This window comes from Ornithorhynchus anatinus, chromosome 5, assembly GCF_004115215.2.
Source record: "Ornithorhynchus anatinus isolate Pmale09 chromosome 5, mOrnAna1.pri.v4, whole genome shotgun sequence".
Classification (NCBI taxonomy): Eukaryota; Metazoa; Chordata; class Mammalia; order Monotremata; family Ornithorhynchidae; genus Ornithorhynchus; species Ornithorhynchus anatinus.
The window spans coordinates 30,326,425-30,349,738 of NC_041732.1; the positions used below are offsets into that span (position 1 = coordinate 30,326,425).

Genomic DNA, 23,314 nt, shown 5'->3' on the forward strand with positions numbered 1-23,314 from the left:
TGTCTGGCTCTCATTGTGCACACTTGGACTCCTTGGTCTCAGCAGCTGCCCGGTTTGGACCACTTGCAGCTGCTCCCAGACCTCAAGAACTCCAATCCCCAGTGCAACAAGGCTAACTCTTACCCTACCTCATGGAAACTCTCCTCTGGCTATTGCAAATGACTCTGGACTTGTTGGGTCCTCAAGACAGCTGCTGCTGCCTGTGACCCCATCAATGGGCCTACCACTGGGCTCTGTTTACTGGGGAAAGGAGGGAGGTGTGATCCAGCCCGAGAGTACTAAGAAGAACCAACGAGGAGTGTGGTCTAATGGATAAATCACGGACCTGGGAGTCAGAAGGTCTTGGGCCCTAATCCCGGCTCCACCTCTTGTCTGCTGTGTGACCTGGGGGAGGCCACTTCACTTCTCTGGGCCTCAGTTCTCTCATCTGTAAAATGGGGATTAAGACCTTGAGCCCTACGTAGGACAGGAACTGGGTCCAACCTGATAAGCTTGTATTAGCTTGTATCTCTTTTATCTCGCCACCGAGCTCTTGTCCACATCCAGTCTCTGGCCTGGAACACCCTCCCTCTTCGTATCCGACCGACAATTATTCTCCACCAGTCCCTTATTGAAGGCACATCGCTTCCAAGAGGCCTTCCCTGACTAAAGCCTCCTTTCTTCTTCTCTCATTTCCTTCTGCGTCACCCTGACTTGGTCCCTTTAGTCATCCGCCCTCCCAGCCCCAAAGCACTTAGGCGCAAATCTGTACATCAGCTTTAAAACACTCAATCATCTTGTCCCCTCTCACCTCACTTCACTATTCTCCTACTACATCCCAGACCACACATTTTACTCCTCTAGTGCTAACATTCTCATTGTATTTGTTAAGCGCTTACTATGTGCAGAGCACTGTTCTAAGCGCTGGGGGAGATACAGGGTAATCAGGTTGTCCCACGTGAGGCTCACAGTTAATCCCCATTTTTTTACAGATGAGGTAACTGAGGCACAGAGAAGTGAAGTGACTTGCCCACAGTCACAGAACTGACAAGTGGCAGAGCCGGGAGTCGAACCCATGACCTCTGACTCCGAAGCCCAGGCTCTTTCCACTGAGCCACGCTGCTTCCCCAAGACTGTACCTGGATCTCGTCTATCTCGCCTCTGACCTCTCGCCTATGTCCTGCCTCCTGCCTGGAATGCCCTCCCTCCTCTTATCCGACAATTACTCTTCCCCTCTTTGAAATTTTATTGAAGGCACATCTCCTCCAAGAGGCCTTCCTTTCCTCTTCTCCCACTCTCTTCTGAGTCACCCTGACTTGTTCTCTTTTTTCACCCTACCTCCTAGCCCCATAGCACTTAAGTTCATACCTGTAATTTATATTAATGTTTGTCTCCCCATCTAGATTGTAAGCTCACTGTAGGTAGGGAATGTGTCTATTTATCCTTATATTGTACTCTCCCAAGTGCTTATTACAGTGTTCTGCACACAGTAAGCACTCAATAAATACGACTGACTCCCGACCCCAGCACTTAGTTCAGTGCCTGGCACGTAGCAGTCTTTAATGAGCAGTGTGGATAGACCTCGGACTTGGGAGTCAGAGGTCGTGGGTTCTAATCCCAACTCCATCACTTACCAGCTGTGTGATTTTGGGCAAGTCACTTAACTTCTCTGTGCCTCAGTTTCCTCATCAGTAAAATGGGGATTAAGACTGTGAGCTCCACGTGGGACAACCTGATCACCTTACATCTCCCCAGCACTTAGAACAGTGCTTAACAAATACCATCACTATTATTATTATTAATAAATGTCCCCCTCCCCCACCCCCAAAAAAACAAAAACAAAAACAACCAACCCAGAAGGATGCTCAGTAGCCAGTGGAGAGCCTCAAATATGGGAACAGAGGTTGTATCCATGGAGCTACTGAGTTAGCACTTAGAACAGTGTTTGGCACATAGTAAGCACTTAAAGAATACCACTATTAAACTGGCTCCGTGGCAGAAGCAGCTGCAGCCACCCACATGGGATCTGGGGGTGTTGGAGGAGAGGGGGAGCGTAGTCCAGGGTGGGCAGTTGCTGTGATCACAGACCTCACATGCTAACACCTGGAGGGTAAAAGGTCAGAGCCAGAGAGTAGTGAGAGGAAAAGAAGGCAGGTCAAATAATAATGATGATGTTGGGGCTCACAGTTTTAATCCCCATTTTACAGACGAGGGAACTGAGGCACAAAGAAGAGAAGTGACTTGCCCAAGGTCACCCAGCAGACAACTATTCCCTTGTATCTACCCTAGAGCTTAGAACAGTGCTTGGCACATCGTAAGCGCTTAACAACAACAACAAAATGGCTGATTCAGGATTAGAACCCAGGTCCATCTGACTCCCAGGACCGTGCTTTATCTGGTAGGCCACACTGAGCTCTACCTGTAGAATTAAGTTATCATAACAGAGCTGGTTCCAGCCCGGAACCTAACTGCATCCAAATCTACAGGAAGATGTAGTCTATAGACACTGCTATGTTTTGAAGAACATAGGCTTGATTGTGGGGTACGCCTGTCCTGGATTTTCAAAGTTTTCAAGGAGTTTAATTAGGTTATTGACACAGCATCCCTGTGGCATTGAAATAGTCAACAATAGTATTCCTTCAAGACACTAAGGAGCAGCTTGGCCTAGTAGATAAGAGCACGCACCTGGGAGTCAGAAGAACCGGGGTTCTAATCCCGACTCCGCCACTTGCCTGCTGTGTGACTTAGGGCAAGTGATCTGACTTCTCTGTGAGACTCAGTTCCCTCATCTGTAAAATAAGGATGAAAACTGTGATTCTCATCTGGGATACGGATCACGTCAGACCTACCTTGTATCTACGCCAGTGCTGAGTACAGTGCCTGAAACATAATAATAATGTTGGTATTTGTTAAGTGCTTACTATGTGCAGAGCATTGTTCTAAGCGCTGGGGTAGATACAGGGTAATCAGGTTGTCCCTCGTGAGGCTCATAGTCTTAATCCCCATTATTACAGATGAGGTCACTGAGGCACAGAGAAGTTAAGTGACTTGCCCACAGTCACATAGGTGACAAGTGGCAGAGCTGGGATAGTAAGTGATTAAAAAATACCATAAAAAAACAATAGTGAACCAGAAAAAAACAAACCTAATATAAAGGTAGATCAAAATTAGAATTCAGAATTTCTAGCTTTTTACCTTTATAATTTATCTTCTGCACCATATTGTTTCCCATATGGTATGGGGGAGAAAGAAGTATAGACACTATTCACATCAAAGTACTTTAGATGCATTTTACCCTTCCCAGATAAAAATTGTCCAAGTTTTTAAAGAACCAGCTTTGCCTCGCTATAATTTATTCTGCAACATCAATGGTATTTATTAGGATCCACTGTGTGCAGAGCACGGTACTAAGTGCTTGGGAGGGTATAATAAAATTAGTAGAGCTGATCCTGCCCTTAGGGAGTTTAAAATCTATCTACAATCTTGCAACTCAACCAAGGGAAGGAAGCCTGTCCTGGGAAGCTCTTCTGATTTTCAGTGTGGTACTATTAGAGACACCTCTCAGGGTTGCACCTGGAGAGTTTCCAATAGTCCACCAGTCTTGGCTATGGGAGGGAGAATCAAGCAGAGGAATATCCATTTCATTCCTAGCTTGGGAAGTGGCGAGCGAGTGGAAGGCAATCTGCTGCAAGTCAAAACTCACCTGTGCCGGGCAGCAGCGACATGGGAGAGAGTCGAGGGTGGAGACTCAGGTTTACTGCGCGGAAGGAGGCAATGATAAACCACTTCCGTATTTTTACCAAGAAAACTCTATGGATCCAATACCAGAACGATTGCAGATAGAGGTGGGGCGTTCTGGGGAAGATGTGTCCATGGTGTCACTATGAGTCGGACACGACTCGAAGACATAAGACAAATCAACAACTATTAGAGTGGCAAAAGAGACACCAGTTATTAACCCTGATCAAACTGGATTCCCTTACCATAGACTGCGGCACCTATAACAAGATCAACTTTATAAGAGTTGCTTCTAAGCACTCAATAAACACCACTGATTGATTTAGATCAAGTAGTTCTTTCTCCATTTATCTAAGCCTTGGGTCAATGTATTTTGAATCATTCTCCCTTTGTCAGGTCACTGTTTACACTACTTACAATTGTTTGGCCAATGAATACTTCCACTTTGCTTCTGGGAGGCAATCTAAAAGGAAGTATGATGATTTGAAGATTTCAGCAAAAGATCCCAAAGCCAAAGCATAAAGCTACTTATTGGTGGCTGTTGAACTAAATCAGGTTGGTTCCTCAGAAGATTAATAGGAATATGCATCAACTCTACTCAAATATAGTCATTATATTTTTATTAAATTATATTCAAAGCACATGTATTCCTTGAGGAAAAGGAAGTGTATTTTAAAAGAGCAGAAGGCCAATATTTAACTTAAAATTTTCATGGGCACCATTTCACTTACAACTTTTATAAGAAACACCTTTTTATCAGACTCACCAATATATGAAGACCTGGACTTTCGTAACCTTTTCAATCATGGGTAGATCTAGAGATGCTAGGCCATTTGTTAAAACTTATCAAATGACATGTCATTCTGAAGAGTCTTCTGGCAGACTCAAACTGGCTCCACAGAATGCACCTTTGACTGAGAATTTCACGCTTTCCTCCGGTGAAGACAAATTCTTACCCGAACAGAGAACAACGTGGCTTAGGGGAGAGAGCACGGGCCTGGGGGTTAGAAGTACCTGGGTTCTAGTCCCGGCTCTTCCACTTGTCTGCTGTGTGACCTTGGGCAAGTCACTTAACTTCTCTGTACCTCAATTCCCTTATCTGCAAAATGGGGATTAATACTGTAAGCCCCACATGAGACATGGACTATATCCCACCTAATTAAATGTATCTTCCCCAGCACTTAATACAGTGCTTGGCACACAGTGCTTAACAAATAACTTAAAAAAGACAACAATGCCTTAAAATTCACGGTCTATTGTTTCCTCAAAACGTGTTCAAAGTTTTAGTTTTTACTTCAATGCCTTTTAATAATTTCAGAAGTGCCGTTGGGTTGTATGGGAAGAGATGTCTCTGCTGGAGTCTATAAATTGCCTTCTGTAGTGTTTCTAGGCATTTAACTGCCTTGAGACACATTCCTACTTCATAGGCAAACCTACTTGGGGCTGCCTTACAACCAGAGAATGATGAGGTTTTACAATCTTTTGGATCCAGATATCCTGCTTTCGGCTCAAGGCTATTCTGGTTTTTATCTATATTCAACCAGACAGTTTCCCTTATCTTGGTGCTGCCTTCATGGCTTAAAGGTGTCTGTTTAATGTTTGTTAAAGAGTCCTTTATTTGGGATTCTCCGTCAGATTCTTCTGAGCTGCCATAATCTACAAGACTTTGAAGAATTTCTGGTGAAGATGAGTTATCAGCTAATGTCAATAAGTCGGACTGTCTGGGCATCGTAGTCTGACCTCCACTCTGTTCTCTGATAGCTCCAGAAGGACAAGAGACAGAAGCTGAAGAAAGCAAACTACAATCCTTTACAACAGGAAAAGCAACATGAAGATGCAGCTCAGTTTGGTTGCTACTTCCTTCTTGCATGAGTGAGGTGATAAAAGTACAGTCACGTAGGCCTCCGTCAGAGTCAGCAGCATCGAAAGATTTGCAGATGATTAAAAAATGGGCCCAGTCTTCCTGAAGCAGTTTTAAATATTTTACAAAGTATTCAAGAAAACAAGTTTCCGATGAAATTAAAAAGTCAAGAAGAACTGTGGCATCAAATCCAATGTTTTTTAAGAGGAATAAAAATATACAATGAGGATTATAGCCATTTTCATGTGTCTGAAGATTCCATATTTCTCTTTCTTGGATCAACTCAATAGGATCTTCACGCCATAACCTGGAAAAGAGTATTCATATAAGCACACTGACTTCCATCTCATGTAGCAGTTACTTTGACAGCAAATCAATCTATTGAAAAATCTCTTTTTTAAAATCATTTGATCCAAAGAGATCAGCTGAAAGGAACAGGATACTTACTACAAACTGAACTTTTGATTTTCAACTGGCCAAGAGTACAGCCAACTTGAAATTTGTGAACTTAGCCCGATTTATCTTTTTTATTACTGCTATTTTAAGCGGAAAAGAGGCAAATTTTAGGTATAACAACTTTATATTTTAAAAGTCCTGTACAATTTAAAACTGGATTTGTATTTGACTTTTTTGAGCCGAGCCTCTAATCACACGTTGAAATTTATATTCCTGATTTAAACCTCTTGAAAATTTGGGCCTAAACATTTACAGCCTTACAGTAAGCCCTGCCAGTAATGTCATAATTCAAGCAAGTACTGGAAGCAAAAATGCTTCAGCTATGATCATTAATAAAAAATCCTTTTCAGCCAAGAACAGTGGAAATTAAGCCAATGAGTTTGGATTTTAAATAAAGCGGAGGTAGGACTGATGTAAGAGGGTCATCGGCAATGCAACTTTTTAGCCAGTTATCAACAGTGTTTAGAACAGAGCTCAGCAGAACGGCGCATGGCATGTAGTAAGCGCTTAACAAATACCATTATATTAGCTTCATAATCAGAAGCTGTTCTTGCAAACTCACTTGCAGAATAAAGAGAACTAACATTTTTATAAGACCTCACCTGAACTACTGACAATAGTTGCAGTTCTGAGAACTGTGATGAACATGTACTTACTACCTCAATGTTTACATATTAAGCATTTAAATACAATTATTGTTACCATTATTATTGGCCTGGAAATGGCAAAGGATAAAGATGTCTTAGTTTTGTACTATTACATGGTTACATATTACATATTAAGAAAAACTGATGAATCAAATTTGGCCACCCTTTTACTATATGAAGAGACACATTTATACAGATAACCCTCCCCCTAACTCCACCCCTTCAGCCAGGACAATAAATGAAAAAAATGGTAATCGACCCACATGAAACTATTAAAAAATACTCTCCACTTCTTCTGGAATTTACTTCCATTACAATAAATAGAGAAGCAGCGTGGCTCAGTGGAAAGAGCACTCACTTGGGAATCAGAGGACGTGGGTTCTAAACCCGGCTCCACCACTAGTCTGCTGTGTGACCATGGGCAGGTCACTTCACTTCTCTGCGCCTCAATTCCCTCATCTGTAAAATGGGAATTAAAAGTGTGAGCCCCACGTGGAACAACCTGATTACTCTGTATCTACCTCAGCGCTTAGAACAGTGCTTGGCACATAGTAAGCCCTTAACAAATACCAGCATCCTTATTGTTATTATTTTGGCAAACAGTTAAATATTATACCAACCTAGTAAACTTTAAATAAATGCTTAGTAGTGCTTTAGCAGCTTCCAGCATGTCATCGTCTTGTTCTATAAAGACCCTGGACACCCATTCACAGGGATGGAAAGAAAACTGTGGGGAAGGTTGTCGATGATCCTTTAAGAAAGTCAGTAACTCCGATGTGAATCTCTGTAAATCAACTTGAAGAAATCGTATAAAAAGAAATGTAATCCAAGCAATACAGATGCATGTAAATGTACTATTGAGAAATGTTCCTTACTATTGTTTGTTCATCCACAACTGTTATAAAACATATATTCCTCAAACAAATATGAGCTATAATGACAAGTCTCTCTTCTTTAGTAACTCACTATATAAAAACTGTAAATTTTCAGAATAATATCAGAACTGCTTTGAGCATTATAAAAGCAAATTCTGTAGTTTTAAAAACAACACAAACTCCTGACAACTGAATTCTACAAATTACAACTTTCTTGTAAAAGGCTTCAGTGACCAAATAAATACATAAAGTTCTTATTTTAAAACAATGTAAATAAACTGGCAGGAAATGGCAGTTTTCTGCTCTGAAACTCTATTCATTTTAAGAGTTTCAATAGATTTGATTAAAAAAAACTCAGGGCAAAATATCCATCTTCAAGACAAATTCAATCTAATTTTCATTTATACTTAAAAATGATAAAAAATAAATGCATGTAAAGATAGCCACCTAGTGATACTGAGGAAGTCAAACAATGGTAAAGATAATAGAGAATTTATCTAGAAAACTATTTTTCATAATCATTTCACAAAAAGAATAGACTACTAAGTCAACTTTAAGGGACTGCACCCACAAAACAGGGAAATGAGTTATAAAACATTTAAGATAGGAAAAATTTGCAACTTGGAAAATTTCTGATATTCATTTTTAAATTACACATTATCTGCCACCTACTGTTGCAAATTATAATTGCACCTGAAGTTTTCCAATTAGATTTTATTTATGTTCCACAATCTCTGAAAAGATACTGAATTTTTTATTCGGATTTAAAAATTCAAAAAATCCCTGATTACAGAATCCTTATACTTCTTGTTGAGAATATTTATTCCAGGGTTTCTGGGTTTTTTTTTAATCAGCAACGAAAATATAGGTCATTTAAACGTTGCCATTTATTGAACTGGTTATTCTAACAGTATAATGAAATAATTCATACTGGAAAAATATAGATGAATTTCTAGATCCCCGCATAATATTCGCTTTGCTTCCAGAGGCAATAGAGTAAGATGACTCATATGTTTGTCCAAATATTGGCATCCTTAAAGTAGCGGTAATATTTACTAAGCACTTGTGTGTGGAGCACTGGCAAAACGCTGGTAAAGAATTTGCAGGGGGGAAGTAGACACAGTCTCCGTCCCTCACGGAGATCATGACTTGAGTCAATTAAAACCATCAGTATCAATTGTTGCAAAGGTTTTTCCAAAGAGGATGTAAATAGCAAAAGAATGTTCCTACAGAAAACTGGGTTTTTGGCAAAGGTGTAGTTAGGGTTAACCAAAGGGATGTTCATATATTATCTTCATTATGACTTACCAGTAAAGGATGACAATGCATACAATGACTACGATTTGCTTTCTACTTAAAAGATCCAATAATTATTTAAGGAGTTTGCAAATATTTCGTTTCTGTGCTTTGAGTAAGTTTTTATAGATTTTAATCGAGTCACCTAGGCAAGTGTTGCTGGGGGATGGGAGCTTCCCAAGCAAAAATACCTAATTCCAGTCACACAGGAATTCCCATCATACGCAACCCAAAACAACTGCAGTGGCAGTGGATGTCACTGAAGAAGAGGAATCTTTGGGCAGGGAACGTTCCTGCTAACTCTATTGTATTATATTCTCCCAAGTGCTTAGTACAGTGCAGTGCACAAAGTAAGCACTCAATAAATAACACTGATTAACCTTTCTCCGCCCTCTCAGGATCGTACCTGGAGAGTTTCCTGTCTCAGCTATGGAAGGGAGAGTCAAGCAAAAGGCATACCCACTCCATTCCTAGCTTGGGCAGCGGCTAATGAGTAGAAAGCAAACTGCTACAAGTCAAAACTCATTTGTGCTGGGCAGCAGTGGCATGGGAGAGAGTCCAGGGTGGAGATTCAACTTTACTGTGCGGAAAAAAGCAATGGTAAACCACTTCTGCACTTTTAACCAAGAAAACTCTATGGCTACACTACCAGAACGATTACAGATGGAGAGTGGGATGTTCTGGGGGAGATGTGTTCATAGAATCAGTATGGGTCGGAGACAAATAGACAGCATAAGATGAGACAGTCTTTCTCCATCTCCTTGCTGCTGTTCCACTGCCATCGCCGGTGAAACTTTGGGTTTGAGAGGTCACCTACCCCAAAATTCACTGTCATCCGACCAATTTGGGGAAGTCTGATTACATTAGTGGGTTGAAGGTTTGTTCCTATTTCCTGTCCTTTCAATCCCCATAAAGGATTATCCCCAAGGGGCAGCTCAATAGATGTTGACTGACAAACAGATTTAAATCTTCGGACAATGTTTCTCTAAGACCTATGTAAAAAAAAATATTTTGAAGCAGTTTATCTTAACCCAAGCTAATTTGCAAAATAATAATAATAAATAGTACTTGTTAAGTGTTTAGTATGTGCCGAGCACAGTTCTAAGCGCTGGAGTGGATACAAGCAAATCAGGTTGGGCACAGTCCCTCTCCTACATGTTCACACGGCAGATGTGTCGTGGAGCCGGGATTAGAACCCAGGTCCTTTCAACTTCCATGAGATAACAACATGGCTGTGCCTGAGAAACTATATTAAATGGTCAAAACCTTAGCAGAACACCAAACTCTCCACAAACACTTCGACCAGGCTAACTCAATAAGTTGCGGTAAACTGATTTCAATAGAAACACCAATATGATAATGCACACCAATTTGTCAACAGCACATTGTGCAGCAAAAATGTAAGGCGTTTTATTTATGATGAAAAGCTTAGGTCATCCCAAAACACATTTTCAAATCAATCAAGTACCTGATAATATTCTGAAACTGGTTCCCATTAGAAAAACACCGTCCAAGTTTTGGGGGCTCCGCGACACATGCAATTAACTAAAAACTGCTCTACTGCTCTATTTGAAACACCAAAGTTTACAAAATTACCTTTCATTTCCTTTGCTGATGAACAATTCTGGATCTTGAGTTCTAAAGACTTGAGTACAGCTAAACTTGAAGCTCTCAGAATTCCTTGATCAGGTCCAACAGGGCTATTACTTTCAGTGCCATCTTCACTTCCTCCAAAATGACTAGGTTTTCCAATAAAAGGCAACTGCTTCAGCCATCCTACAGTCACAGCTTGCAAAATGGCATTAGCCAGAGCTAACATGTCCATATCTAAATGAGGATCTTGTTCAAATGGTTTGGAAGGTAATATCTTTATCAGATCTTCACCCACTTTTTGAAGAAGACTCTTTTTAAGGAATACAATGACCTTTCTTTTCACTACATTATGAATAGGCCGAGTAATAATGTTCAAAGTGTAAGAAGGCTGACAAAACAGAATTCGCTGACATGTGGAATGCAATTTTAGGTGGATTCTGGAAGCTACGAGAACTTCAAGCAAATCCATGAAACTAAGCAATCTGTTTAACCAAGTATCTTGCTTATTCTCAAAATGCTCAGACAAAACTGAACTGTAAAACTCTTCAAAAATGGGGTCAAAGGGGATGAGGAGTTGCTTCAGTATTTCTGGAACGAAAACAAGGTATTGATCATCAGAAAGTAAACACACTTTTTTCAATTCAAGTAATCAGTTCTTACGAATACTTCAAGAACGCTTTTTAGTTTCCTAGATGGTTCTAATTATGTTCCCGTCACATAGAAACAGCAGATGGAACTGTAGCCCTCCTGCTCTACTTTCAACAGGGTCTTTGTAAACAAATACAACTAGGCTCAGACCTGGCCTAAGTAATTGTTGGAGTGTTTTCCAATTTTTTATTTTTTAACAGAAATCCTGCTACTGTACTTTGTCGGGGGATGAGAGGGGGGCCCCTTTTGTAATTCAAAGGGCGAAGGACAATTGTGAGACAGGGAGTACTAACTATAAATAAGCTTTTGCCTTCCCCGGGTAGAGTTGTGGTGGCTAATTTTATCAAAGAATTCCCACCTGCTTTATTCAGACAGGTATCTTTCAAGACCTCTTTTATTACAGCTGTAAGGGACCAGAGACAGTTTGCTACTTGATCACTCTTAGGGTATTGAGAAAGAGTTTTAACACAATAAATCAGCCAGGTGTCATTTAAGTTTGTCTACAAAGAAAAGGGGGAAAAAAAGAGTCAAATGTGCATTTGTGCATATTACCATAAATTTCATACAGTAATTTACAATGCATTACTCCATAAATACTCAAATGTTATATTTAGCTGTTAATCTAATAAAAATGTTACAATAAAAATGGTTATTAATAAAGGCAGACAAGAAGGAGCAGAAGCATGAAAAGCTGGCAGTGGTAAAGTTTGATGCATGTTTTAGGGGGTGGGAGGTAGGGTACTTGTTTGGCAGATAAGACATGTGATTTTTTTCAAGTCAAAACACATACTAATGATGGCTGAAAGGAGTGTTAGATGTTCAGACTTGTTTATAAGTGAATTAGGACATAAGACACAAAACAGAAGCTGAACTTGTCACAAATGTCTGACGCTCTATTAAAGATCATTCTAAGACCTTTACGTAAAGCAAACTACACTGGTTCGTACAGAATCATGATCTTCACACAAAATATACCCAGAAATTTCCAGATCCTAATTCTTATTCTTTGGATAACTTCACCACCACCAAAATACTGACAATATACACACAAAGAGTACTTGGACAAATCTGGGATGTTGTTAACGCCTTTTGTAAAAACTTTTTAAAGGTAAAATGAACGGTGAAAGATTATGAAAATATTTCATGTTTTGGAAATATTTAGTTTACGAACCAAAATTATTCATACTATTTTACTTACTTTTTCTCGTAGCTGGAAAAATAAAAGTGAGGCCAGGCAATTTGCAGCCATGTGAGATAACAATTTATCTGAACTTCCAAATAAGCCGATCTGTAAAATAAAAAAAAACCACTTTTTTTTGTTTGAGTTTAGAAAAGAATTAAAAATTATTTTTTTAAAAATTAAAAAAGCTTACTAATTTGTGGTCAATTTCAGTTGGCTTAAGGAGAGTTTCAATGATTTGAATGTACTTTTTTTTCACGCTTAACTCTGTTTCTGGGTTCAGTATCTTTTTGATCATCATCTTGATCAGTGTAAACTGCAGTAATGTTATTTCTCTGGGATTGCATCTTTGAGGGGTCACATTCTCATTAACTGATGCTGCAGGAGTAATATCCAAAATAGATTTTGGATGGCTCCAAATTAATTCCTCAGGGGCACAAGACCAATTCTGCTGATGTGAGGAGCACAAATCTTCAGCTGAAAGAGGTGGGTTCAGATAAAAAACATAATCATGGCTGCTACTGTTCAATGGTGCACCAACAAGCACCTCCCTGTATAACTGCTGCAAGGCTTGATATCGAGCCTCCATTTTTCTTCACGTCACTTATACAAAACTTTTTCTTTGGGAAGTACTGAAAATACTACTCCTTTGGAATGCAACGTTTCTTCAGACACCTAAAATGAGAAAATATAAAAATGAGTAAGTTTAGGTTCATCACAGATAATTTAAAAAACGTAAAACTCTTCTTATTTAAAGATTAAGTAATTTTATTGAGATTTACCACTACCATTTGAGAGTCTGTTACCTTGTGGACAGGAACAGCACCTATCAACTCTATTATATGATACCTTCCCAAGCATGCACTTGTGCATAGTAGGTACTCAATAAATAACACTGATTGATTCATTAGCATGGGAACTAGTTCCACCCCAAAAATGTTCCATCAAGAAGTTTGTAGGAAAAAAACTCACGCTTGATTGTTAATCTCTCTTGCTTTTCTCCAGTCCATCCCTCATCCTGCCCCTTCTTCGATTCTCCCGTCTTTCCCAACAGCGTTTCGAGAGATTCTCACCTCCTCCCAAAATCTACTCCCTCCACCTGCAACTCCGACACCATCCTGTCACACTTTATCAAACCAACTGCCCCCTCCCTTCTTTCCTCCATGACCACCATCTTGAACTGTTAACTCTCCAATGCCTTCTTCCCCACTGCTTTCAAACATACTCATGACTCCCCTCTCTTAAAAAAAAATCCCTGTCCAAACCCCACGGCTCCTTCCACTTATCACCCGTCTCCCTCCTATCATTCCTCTCCAAACTTCTTGAGCTAGTTGTCTATACCCTGTTGTTCATTTTCTCTTCTCCATTCCTCTCCTTGACCTCCCCCCCACCCCAATCTGGCTTCTGCCCCCTTCATTCCACAGAAACTGTTTGGTCAAAGGTTATGTGCTTTAGTTTCCTCACCTGTACAAATGGGGCTAATACAGGTTTTCCTCACCTCTTAGACTGTGAGCTCCAAGTCATAGGGCCCTCTATGACAGTATATTCTAAAACACATCCCAAAGAAAAACATGCATTCCCTTCTGATGAAGCAAAGTTAGAAATAATTTAAGAATAAAAATCTATTTTTTTTTCATGTGCAAAAGTCGGTGACGTGAGTTATGTACAAAGTCATTTCTACAATACCTAGACTTGGGAAGGTGGTATGAGGCATCTGCACCTTTCCAAGAAACTATTGCTCTAGAGTAGTAACTGAAGAGCGGTCTACGCCTTCTATGTTATGCCTCGATACCATTATCTCATTCTTTTCTTAATCTACCAATGCTCTTAACGATTACAGTAATTCTAACCTCAAGTGGTTTCAGGAAATTTTTTTTGTATTTATTGAGTGCTTTCTGTGCGCAGAGCACTGTACCAGGGAATCAATCAATCATATTTATTGAGTGCTTACAATGTGCAGAGCATTGTACCAAGCGCTTGGGAGAGTACAATATAAACAGAGTTGTTAGACACATTCCCTGCCCACAGAGAGCTAACAGTTTAAAGAGAAAGTACAACCGAATTGGGAGACACGCTCCCTGCCCATAAAGAGCTTAGTCTACAGTCTACTTACCTTTGCCGAAACATCTTGAGACCTGGAGAGAGAAATATTTGCATCTTCTATCAATCTCGTTTTGAAACGGCAATGAAAATGTCTGACCTTCATGGCTTTATATACTACCATGCAGGTTGTTAATAATCGCAAGTACTTTTCATTTACCTAGTTATCCTCGCTCCTCTCCCACCTCACCCCAGACTGCATGCATTCACTCATGCATTCATTCATTCAGTTGTATTTATTGAGAGCTTACTGTGTGCAGAGCACTGTACTAAGTGTTTGGGATTGTCTGGAACATAGTAAGCAATTAACAAATACCACAATCATGATTACAATATAACAATAAGCAGTCACATTCCCTGCCCAAAACGTGCTTACAGATGGACATTAATATAAATAAATAAATTAAAGATATGTTCCTAAGTGCCGTGGAGCTGGGAGGGGTGATGAATACAGGGAACAAGTCAGGGCGATGCAGAAGGGAGAGGGAGAAGAGAAAAGGAGGGCTTAGCTACAGAAGGCCTCTTGGAGGAGATGTACTTGCCTCCACACTTCACTGCGCTAATACCACCCTATTCACTGGGCCTCGCTCTCACCTGTCTCACTGCCAATGCTTTGCTCACGCCCTCCATTTTCCTCTGGACCTCCCACCTCTTTCTCATCTGGCAGAACACCACTCTCCGCATTTTCAAAGCCCTGCTCAAATAACATCTCTTCTAGGAAGTCTTCCCCCAATTAAGCTCTCATGTCTCCACCTTGTATCCCTCCCTACTGCATTAATAATGCACTTGAGTCTTTACTCCCTAGGCATTAAGGTACTCACCCCTTTCTCACCTCCTCCCCACCGCCAAAGCACTAAGTACATATCTTTATATTTGATTGCTTCCCCCTACCTGTAATTTGTCTATCTGCCCAGCTACATTGGATGATCCTTGAGGCCAGCGATCGATCGGATATACTTATTCCATCGCATTCTACCAAATGCGAAGTACAGTGCTCGGTACTACGTGCTCAATAAATACTATTGACCCTCTGACTTATCCCAGCATGTAGTAGCAAACTGGGAGAATTAATCCAGGAGTAATTACTGGCAAACACAATGATTTTTGCCTTCTGTGCTATTTCTAGTGATGAGGCTGGGGAAAGTATGGATGTTAAGGAAAGCAATGTTCACACAGCTCTTCCAAATATCCCACTGTCATGTAGAGTCAATCCTATTGAGGGCTTATTGTGTTCAGATTCTAGCCTGAAAACTCTGCTCCTCTAGAGCCAGTTTCCTCACTGCGCCCCAATCTCATCTATCCCGCCGCCGCCCCCTTTCCCGCATCTTCCTCCTGGCCTGGAACTCCCTCCCTATCCATATATGCCAGGCCACCACTCTGCCCACCTTCAAGGCATTATCACATCTCCCCCAGAAAGCCTTCCTCGATTAGGCCCTCTTTTCCCTGGCTCACTCTCCCTTCTGCATTGCCTATGCCCTTGGATTTGTGACCTTTGGACATTTGATATTCATCCCACCCTCAAGCCCACAGCGCTTATGTGTATACCTTTAAAATATATATTATACATTACTTATTTATATTCATATCTGTCTCCCCCTTTAGACCATGAGCTCATTCTGGTCAGAGAACTTATCTGCTAATTTTGTTACACTATACTTACTACGGTGCGCTGCACATAGTAAGCGTAGAGAAGCAGCGTGGCTCAGTGGAAAGAGCACGGGCTTTGCAGTCAGGGCTCATGAGTTCGAATCCCAGCTCTGCCACTTGTCAGCTGTGTGACTGTGGGCAAGTCACAACTTCTCTGTGCCTCAGTTCCCTCATCTGTAAAATGGGGATTAAGACTGTGAGCCCCACGTGGGACAACCTGATTCCCCTATGTCTACCCCAGCGCTTAGAACAGTGCTCGGCACATAGTAAGCGCTTAACAAATACCAACATTATTATAATAAATACCACTGATCGACTGGTTGATACTAAGCGCTTGGGAGAGTACAATACAACAGAGTTGGTAGATGTGTTCCCTGCCTACAGCAAGCGTACAGTTTAGAGGGATTTTCAGTGGGTCCATTAGCATGCACACTAGAAGGGACACCACTCTGCTGAGTAGACCACTGGCCAGAACCAGTAATGACTTTTGTGTGTCCTTGTGTTCTACCGTCCCGAGGAGGAGGTGGGTCACAAGTGGCCTCTGAAAGGTCAGTTTCAAGTAAAGTGAATATGATGTGTATCTATGCAACAAAACAGCTGCCACAATGGGGCACACACATTGGGAGCCTCTCCTACAAGGGACAGGCACCATGTCCAATTTTCATCTGTATATTCTTTACCAGCATTTAATACAGTGCTCTACACACAGTAATTACTTAATACTTCTATTATATGAACAATTTCTAATTCTGTTAGGGCAAGTACTGTGGATTGTTATTATGAACCACTGCAGTTGTTATTGTACTCTAGACTCTAAGCTCGTTGGGGGCAGGGAATGTGTCAGACAATCAATCTTATTTATTGAGTGCTTACTGTGTGCAGAGCACTGTACTAAGTGCTTGGGAGAGCACATCATAACAATAAACAGACACATTCCCTGCCCACAAGAAGTTTACAGTCTAGAGGGGGAGACGCACATTAATATAGATAATTACAGATATGTACATAAGTGCTGTGCGGCTGGGAGGGGGGATGAATAAAGGGAGCAAGTCAGGGTGATGCAGAAGGGAGTGGGACAAAAGGAAAGGAGGGTTTAGTCAGGGCAGATCTCTGGGAGGAGATGTGCCTTCAATAAGGCTTTGAAGGGAGGGAGAGTAACTGTCTGTCGGGTATGAGGAAGGAGGGCAACCCAGGCCAGAGACAGGACGTGGGTGTGAGGTCAGGGAGAAGATAGACAAGATCGAGGTACAGTGAGAAGAATGTGTCCGCTTATTGCTGGATGGTATTCTCCCAAGCACTCAGTAGAGTGCTCTGCATACAGTAAGTGCTCAGTAAAAACTATGGATGATGATGCGATTTCATCAAGGGATTTCAGGTGACAAACTCCAGAAACAAAACTGAAGTCATCTGTCCAATGTCATCAGAACTCCTGAGATATAATTATGCATACACCTTGGGAATGATTTATCAAACATATTTTTCTATACAAATTCACAGAATCGATGAAAAATAGCCAAAGTTGCCAAAATATCATGGAGCAACTGAAAACATTTCATTTCCAAGCCACGTCCTTCTGCTTTGTGCTATTTCAATTCTGACATGTATACTTAGGTGCCATGTTAGTTTTACTAAATTGTAAATTGTAGACTACATGTATGCTTGGCTGGCAGGAAATGAAGCTTCTACAGACTGTAATTATTCCAGGAAGGATGAGAAAAAGTTAAAATGCATGAAAAAACAAGGTTAAATTGTTTATTAACTCAGTGAAGTGTGACCATTTGCTATTATATGTATATATCTGTTGAGTGGTATATTTTGCAAGCTAATTGCAAATTTCTTCAAGAGCTAATATATATATTTATGTAATAATATACAGTAAAATGGCATATGGTCACACTCTCAGAATACTACAATGGGAAAAAACTTAATCAGTTTTTGAAATGCGCAACACATCATATACACAAGAAAAAATTGAAACTAGGAATCAGACTTCACATATCTCTAGCACCCTTTCACTTCGTAACGTATTCATTCATTCGATTGCATGTATTGAGAGCTTCCTGGGTGCGCAGTACTGTGCTAAGTGCTTGGGAGAGTACAATATAACAACAAACAGACCCATTCCCTGCCCACAATGAGCTTACAGTCTAGAAGGGGAGAAAGACATTATGGAAGTTGAGAAGAGGTGAGTCCCCATGTCTGTCACGGGTCCGGCTAATTCCACCCACCAGACCTTTTGGCTGCTCTTTTCTGTGTTCACCAGGCAACTGGGCATCAGCTGTGCATGTCAGAGAATGAGAATGAGGAAACTTCTGCCTTCTTCCAAGCGTGTGCCCTCCCCTCTGCCTCCCTACTCTCTGGGCTGTAAGCTTGTTGCGGGCAGGGAAGGTGTCTACCAACTCTGTTGTATTGTACTCTCCCTCTAGACTGTAAGTTTGTTTGTGCAGGGAATGTGTCTGTTATACTGTTCTCTCTCAAGCGCTCAGTACAGTGCTCTACCCACAGCGAGCGCTCAATGAAAATGACTGATTATAGGGGAAAGATAAGTAGTGGGATGAAAGCTGACAATGTCAAAGCCGAAATGGGTCATATCTATTGAGCGCTTACTGTGTGTATAGCACTGTACCAAATGCTTGGAAGAGTATAACAGAACAATAAAAAAGACACATTCCCCGACCACAACGAGCTTACAGTCCAAAGTGGGAGACAGGCATATACATAAAATTACAGGTATGCACATAAATACTATGGGGCTGGGAGGAGGTTCATGGCCTAGTGGATAGAGTCCAGGCCTTGGAGTCAGAAGGACCTGAGTTCTAATCCCGGCTCCACCATCTGTCAGCTGTGTGACTCTGGGCAAGTCACTTCATTTCTCTGTGCCTCAGTTACCTCATCTGTAAAATGGGGTTTAAGACTATGAGCCCCATGTAGGACAGGGACTGTGTCCAACCTGATCAGCGTGGCTCAGTGGAAAGAGCATGGGCTGGGGAGTCAGAGGTCGTGGGTTCAAATCCCGGCTCTGCCGCTTGTCACCTGTGTGACTTTGGGCAAGTCACTTAACTTCTCTGGACCTAAGTTCCCTCATCTGTAAAATGAGAATGAAGACTGTGAGCCCCATGTGGGACGACCTGATTACCTTTTATCTACCCCAGTACTTAGAACGGTGCTTGGCACGTAGTAAGCGCTTAACAAATATCATCATCATTATTATTATTATTATAAGCCTGTACCCACCCCAGCACTTAGCAAAATAATAGCAAAATTATTATTATTATGAATGAAATGACAAGTCAGGGTGACGCAGAAGGGAGTGGGAGAAGAGGAAAGGAGAGCTTAGGCAGGAAAGGGTCAGATGTGCCTTCAGAAAGGCTTTGAAGGGCAGTTGGGAGAGTAATTGTCAGATGTGAGGAACAGAACGTGGGTGAGAGGTCAGCATGAGATGGACAAGACTGAGGTAAAGTGAGAATGTTGGCATTAGAGGAGTGAAGGGTGCGGGCTGGGATGTGGGAGAGTAGGGAGTTGGAGGAGGCAGGGACGTAGAGTGCTTTAAAGTCAATGGTAAGTAGTTTCTGGTTGATGCCGAGGTGGATGGGCAGCGACTACAGTTTCTTGAGGAGTGGGAAAACATGTCCTGAATGTTTCTGTAGAAAAATGATCAGGGCAGCAGAGTGAAGTATAGACTGGAGTGGGGAGAGACAGGAAGTAGGGAGGTCAGCGAGGAGGCTGATAGAGTAATCAAGGCCGGTTAGGATAAGTGATTGGATTAACGGGGTAACAGTTAGGATGAAGAGGAAAGGGCGGACTTTAGCGTTGTGATGGTCAAACCAGCACAGGATTTGGTGATGGATTGACTATGCAGGCTGAATGAGAGAGAGGAATCAAGGATGATGCCAAGGGTATGGGATTGTGAGGCAGGAAGGATGGTGACATTTTACAGATGAGAGGCACAGAGACTTTAAGTGGCTTGCCCACGGTCACACAGCAGACAAGTGGCGGAGCCGGGATCATAACCCACGTCCTATGGCTCCCAAACCCATGCTTTTTCCACTGAGTTATACTGCTTCTCTAATTGTTATTATTGTTGTTCTTGTTATTGCTATTCTTACTGTTGTATTGTACTCTCCCATGCGCTTAGCACAGTGCTCTGCACCCAGTAAGTGCTCAAGCCACACGACTGACTGAATCAACGAATGGTAGGAGGGGATGGGGCGATACCTGGAGGGAGTCACGGGATCAAGGGAGGGTTTTTTAAGGATGGGGAGACGTGGGCCTGTTTGAAAGCAGAGGGGAAGAAGCCACGGGAGAGCAAACAGATGTAGATGGTAGTCAGGGAGGGAAGAAAGGAGGGGGCAAGTGTTTTGATACGGTGCGAAGGGATGGGGTCGATGCACAGGGGACGGATTTTGAGAGAAGACAGCAGATCTCCTCTAGAGTCTTCTGGGAAAGTGGATGGCCTGATCAGCGGTGCTTGGCACAAAGTAAACACTTAACAAATACCACCCTTATTATTAGCGCCAAGGGATGTTGGAGGTTTGGGGAGGGAGTTAAATGTGCAGAACATCCGGCAAGGACGATGGACATGGGTGTCAATAAGGATGGGGAAGTGATTTCTCCGGGCAGAGGAGAGGGCGGTGTTAAAGCCCACGTGCGTGCAAAACCTTGGGCGACATCAGCAGCGTGGCTCAGTGGAAAGAGCACAGACTTGAGAGTCAGAGGTCATGGGTTCTAATCCCGGGCCCCGCCACTTGTCAGCTAATTGTGTGACTATGGACAAGTCACTTAACTTCTCTATGATTATATTTATCTGGATATTTACACCAGACTACTTGTTTTGTTCTGTTTTGTTTTGCTGTCTCCCCCGTTTAGACTGTGAACCCGTTATTGGGCAGGGATTGTCCCTATCTGTTGCCGAACTGTACATTCCAAGTGCTTAGTACAGTGCTCTGCACATAGTAAGCACTCAATAAATATGCTTGAATGAATGCCTCAGTTCCCTCATCTGTAAAATGGGATTAAGACTGTGAGTCCTACATGGGACAAACTGATGACCTTGTATTCCCCCCCGCTCCATTACCCAGCGCTTAGAACAGCGCTTGGCACATAGTAAACGCATACCAAATACCATCATTATTACTATTATTGCTCCGCCACTTGTCACCTGGGTGACTTTAGACAAGTCACTTAACTTCTCTGTGGCGCAGTTTCCTCATCTGTAAAACGGGGATGAAGACTGTGCGACAACCTGATGACCTTGCATCCCCCCTAGTGCTTAGAACAGTGCTTGGCACATAGTAAGCATTTAACAAATACCATAATTACCATTATTATTATTATTATTATTATCACTATTCTGGCTCTGCCACTTGTCAGCTGTGTGACCTTGCACAAGTCACTTCACTTCTCTGTGTCTCCGTTCCCTCATCGCAAAATGGGGATGAAGTCTGTGTGTCGCACGTGGGACAATCCGATGACCTTGTATCCCTCCCCTGCCCCCAGCGCTTAGAACAGTGCTTGGCACATAGTAAGTGCTTAACAAATACCATCATTACCATTATTATCACTAACCTGGCTCCGCCACTTGTCAACTGTGTGGCTTTGGACAAGTCACTTCACTTCTCTGCGCCTCAGTTCCCTCATCTGCAAAATGGGGATGAAGACTGTGAGTCGCACGAGGGACAACCTGCTGACCTGGTATCCCCACCCCCACCCCAGTGCTTAGAACAGTGCTTGGAACACAGTAAGCGTATAACAAATATTCATTCATTCAACAGTATTTATCGAACGCTTACTATGTGCAGAGCACTGTACTAAGCGCTTGGAATGTACAATTCGGCAACAGATAGAGACTATCCCTGCCCATTGACGGGCTTACAGTCTACCCCATCATCATTATTATTACCCCAGCAGAGCCGTTTTTGTCCGTCTGTCTCCCCCGATTAGACTGTGAGCCCATCACTGGGCAGGGTTTGTCTCTATCTGTTGCCGAATTGTACATTCCAAGCTTGTCAGCTAGCTGTGTGACTTTGGACACATCACTTCACTTCTCTTTGCCTTAGTTCCCTCATCTGTGAAATGGAGATTGAGACTGTGAGCCCTACATGGGACAATCTGATGACCTTGTATTCTCCCCTCCTCCCCCCCAGCTCTTGGAACAGTGCTTGGCCCATAGTAAGCGCTTAATACCATCATTATCGTTATTACTAACCTGGCTGCGCCACTCGTTAACTGTGTGGCTTTGGACAAGTCACTTCATTTCCCTGTGCCTCAGTCTCCTCACCTGTAAAATGGGGATTGAGACTGTGAGCTCTACATGGGACAACCTGATGAACCTTGTATTCCACCCCTGGCCAGCGCTTAGAACAGTGCTTGGCCCATAATAAGCACTTAAATACCATCATTTTATTTTGTTAATGAGGTATACATCCCCTTGATTCTATTTATCGTGATTAAGTTGTCTTGTTTTTGTCCGTCTGCCTCCCCCGATTAGACTGTGAGCCCATCACTGGGCAGGGATTGTCTCTATCTGTTGCCGAATTGTACATTCCAAGCGCTTAGTACAGTGCTCTGCACATAGTAAGTGGTCAATAAATACTACTGAATTATTATCACTAACCTGGCTCCGCCACCTGTCAGCTGTGTGGCGTTGGACAAGTCACTTCACTTCTCTGTCCCTCAGTTCCCTCATCTGCAAAATGAGGGTGAAGACTGTGAACTCCATGTGGACAACCTGATGACCTTGTGCTCCCCAATGCTTAGAACAGTGCTTGTCACATTGTACACGCATAATGTGGGTATTTGTTAAGCGTTTACTATGTGCAGAGCACTGTTATAAGTGCTGGGGTAGATTTACAGGGTAATCAGGTTGTTCACTCATTCAATAGTATTTACTGAGTGCTTAATATGTGCAGAGCACTGTACTAAGCGCTTAGAATGTACAATTCGGCAACAGAGACAATCCCTGCCCATTGACAGGCTTACAGTCGAATCGGGGGAGACAGATGGACAAAAACAAGACAACTTAATCACGATAAACAGAATCAAGGGGATGTACACGTCAATATCAAAATACATAGGGTAATAAAAATATATACAAATGAGGTTGTCCCACGTGAGGCTCACAGTCTTCATCCCCATTTTCCAGATGAGGGAACTGAGGCCCAGAGAAGTGAAGTGACTGGCCCACAGTCACCCAGCTGACAAGTGGCAGAGCCGGGATTTGAACCCATGACCTCTGACTCCGAAGCCCGGGCTCTTTCCACTGAGCCACGCTGCTGCATCGTTACTATTATGGGCC

At 42.2% G+C, this 23,314-nt stretch overlaps 1 protein-coding gene and 1 long non-coding RNA gene across 4 annotated transcripts; both read right to left on the minus strand.

Moving 5' to 3' along the window:
- Positions 1 to 4,320: 4,320 nt before the first annotated feature.
- Positions 4,321 to 21,620, minus strand: LINS1 (lines homolog 1). 3 transcript variants are annotated; one of them, XM_029066784.2, is made up of 7 exons: positions 21,586 to 21,620; positions 12,467 to 12,948; positions 12,292 to 12,381; positions 11,452 to 11,593; positions 10,449 to 11,033; positions 7,302 to 7,476; positions 4,321 to 5,885 (listed from the first exon to the last, which is right to left on the minus strand). In XM_029066784.2, exons 2-7 carry the CDS (start codon positions 12,860 to 12,862, stop codon positions 4,982 to 4,984), a joined length of 2,292 nt encoding a protein of 763 aa, XP_028922617.1. In that variant the 5' UTR covers positions 12,863 to 12,948; positions 21,586 to 21,620; the 3' UTR covers positions 4,321 to 4,981. The 3 variants fall into 3 exon arrangements, with proteins under 3 accessions (XP_028922617.1, XP_028922616.1, XP_039768237.1); XM_029066783.2 differs by lacking the exon at positions 21,586 to 21,620 and adding an exon at positions 16,034 to 16,062; XM_039912303.1 differs by lacking the exon at positions 21,586 to 21,620 and adding an exon at positions 14,387 to 14,412.
- A 3-nt stretch (positions 21,621 to 21,623) lies between these two features.
- LOC120638426 lies at positions 21,624 to 22,660 on the minus strand. Its single transcript, XR_005660083.1, has 3 exons — positions 22,634 to 22,660; positions 22,226 to 22,297; positions 21,624 to 21,657 (listed from the first exon to the last, which is right to left on the minus strand). It is a non-coding gene; the product is annotated as an uncharacterized LOC120638426 (long non-coding RNA).
- Positions 22,661 to 23,314: the final 654 nt, after the last annotated feature.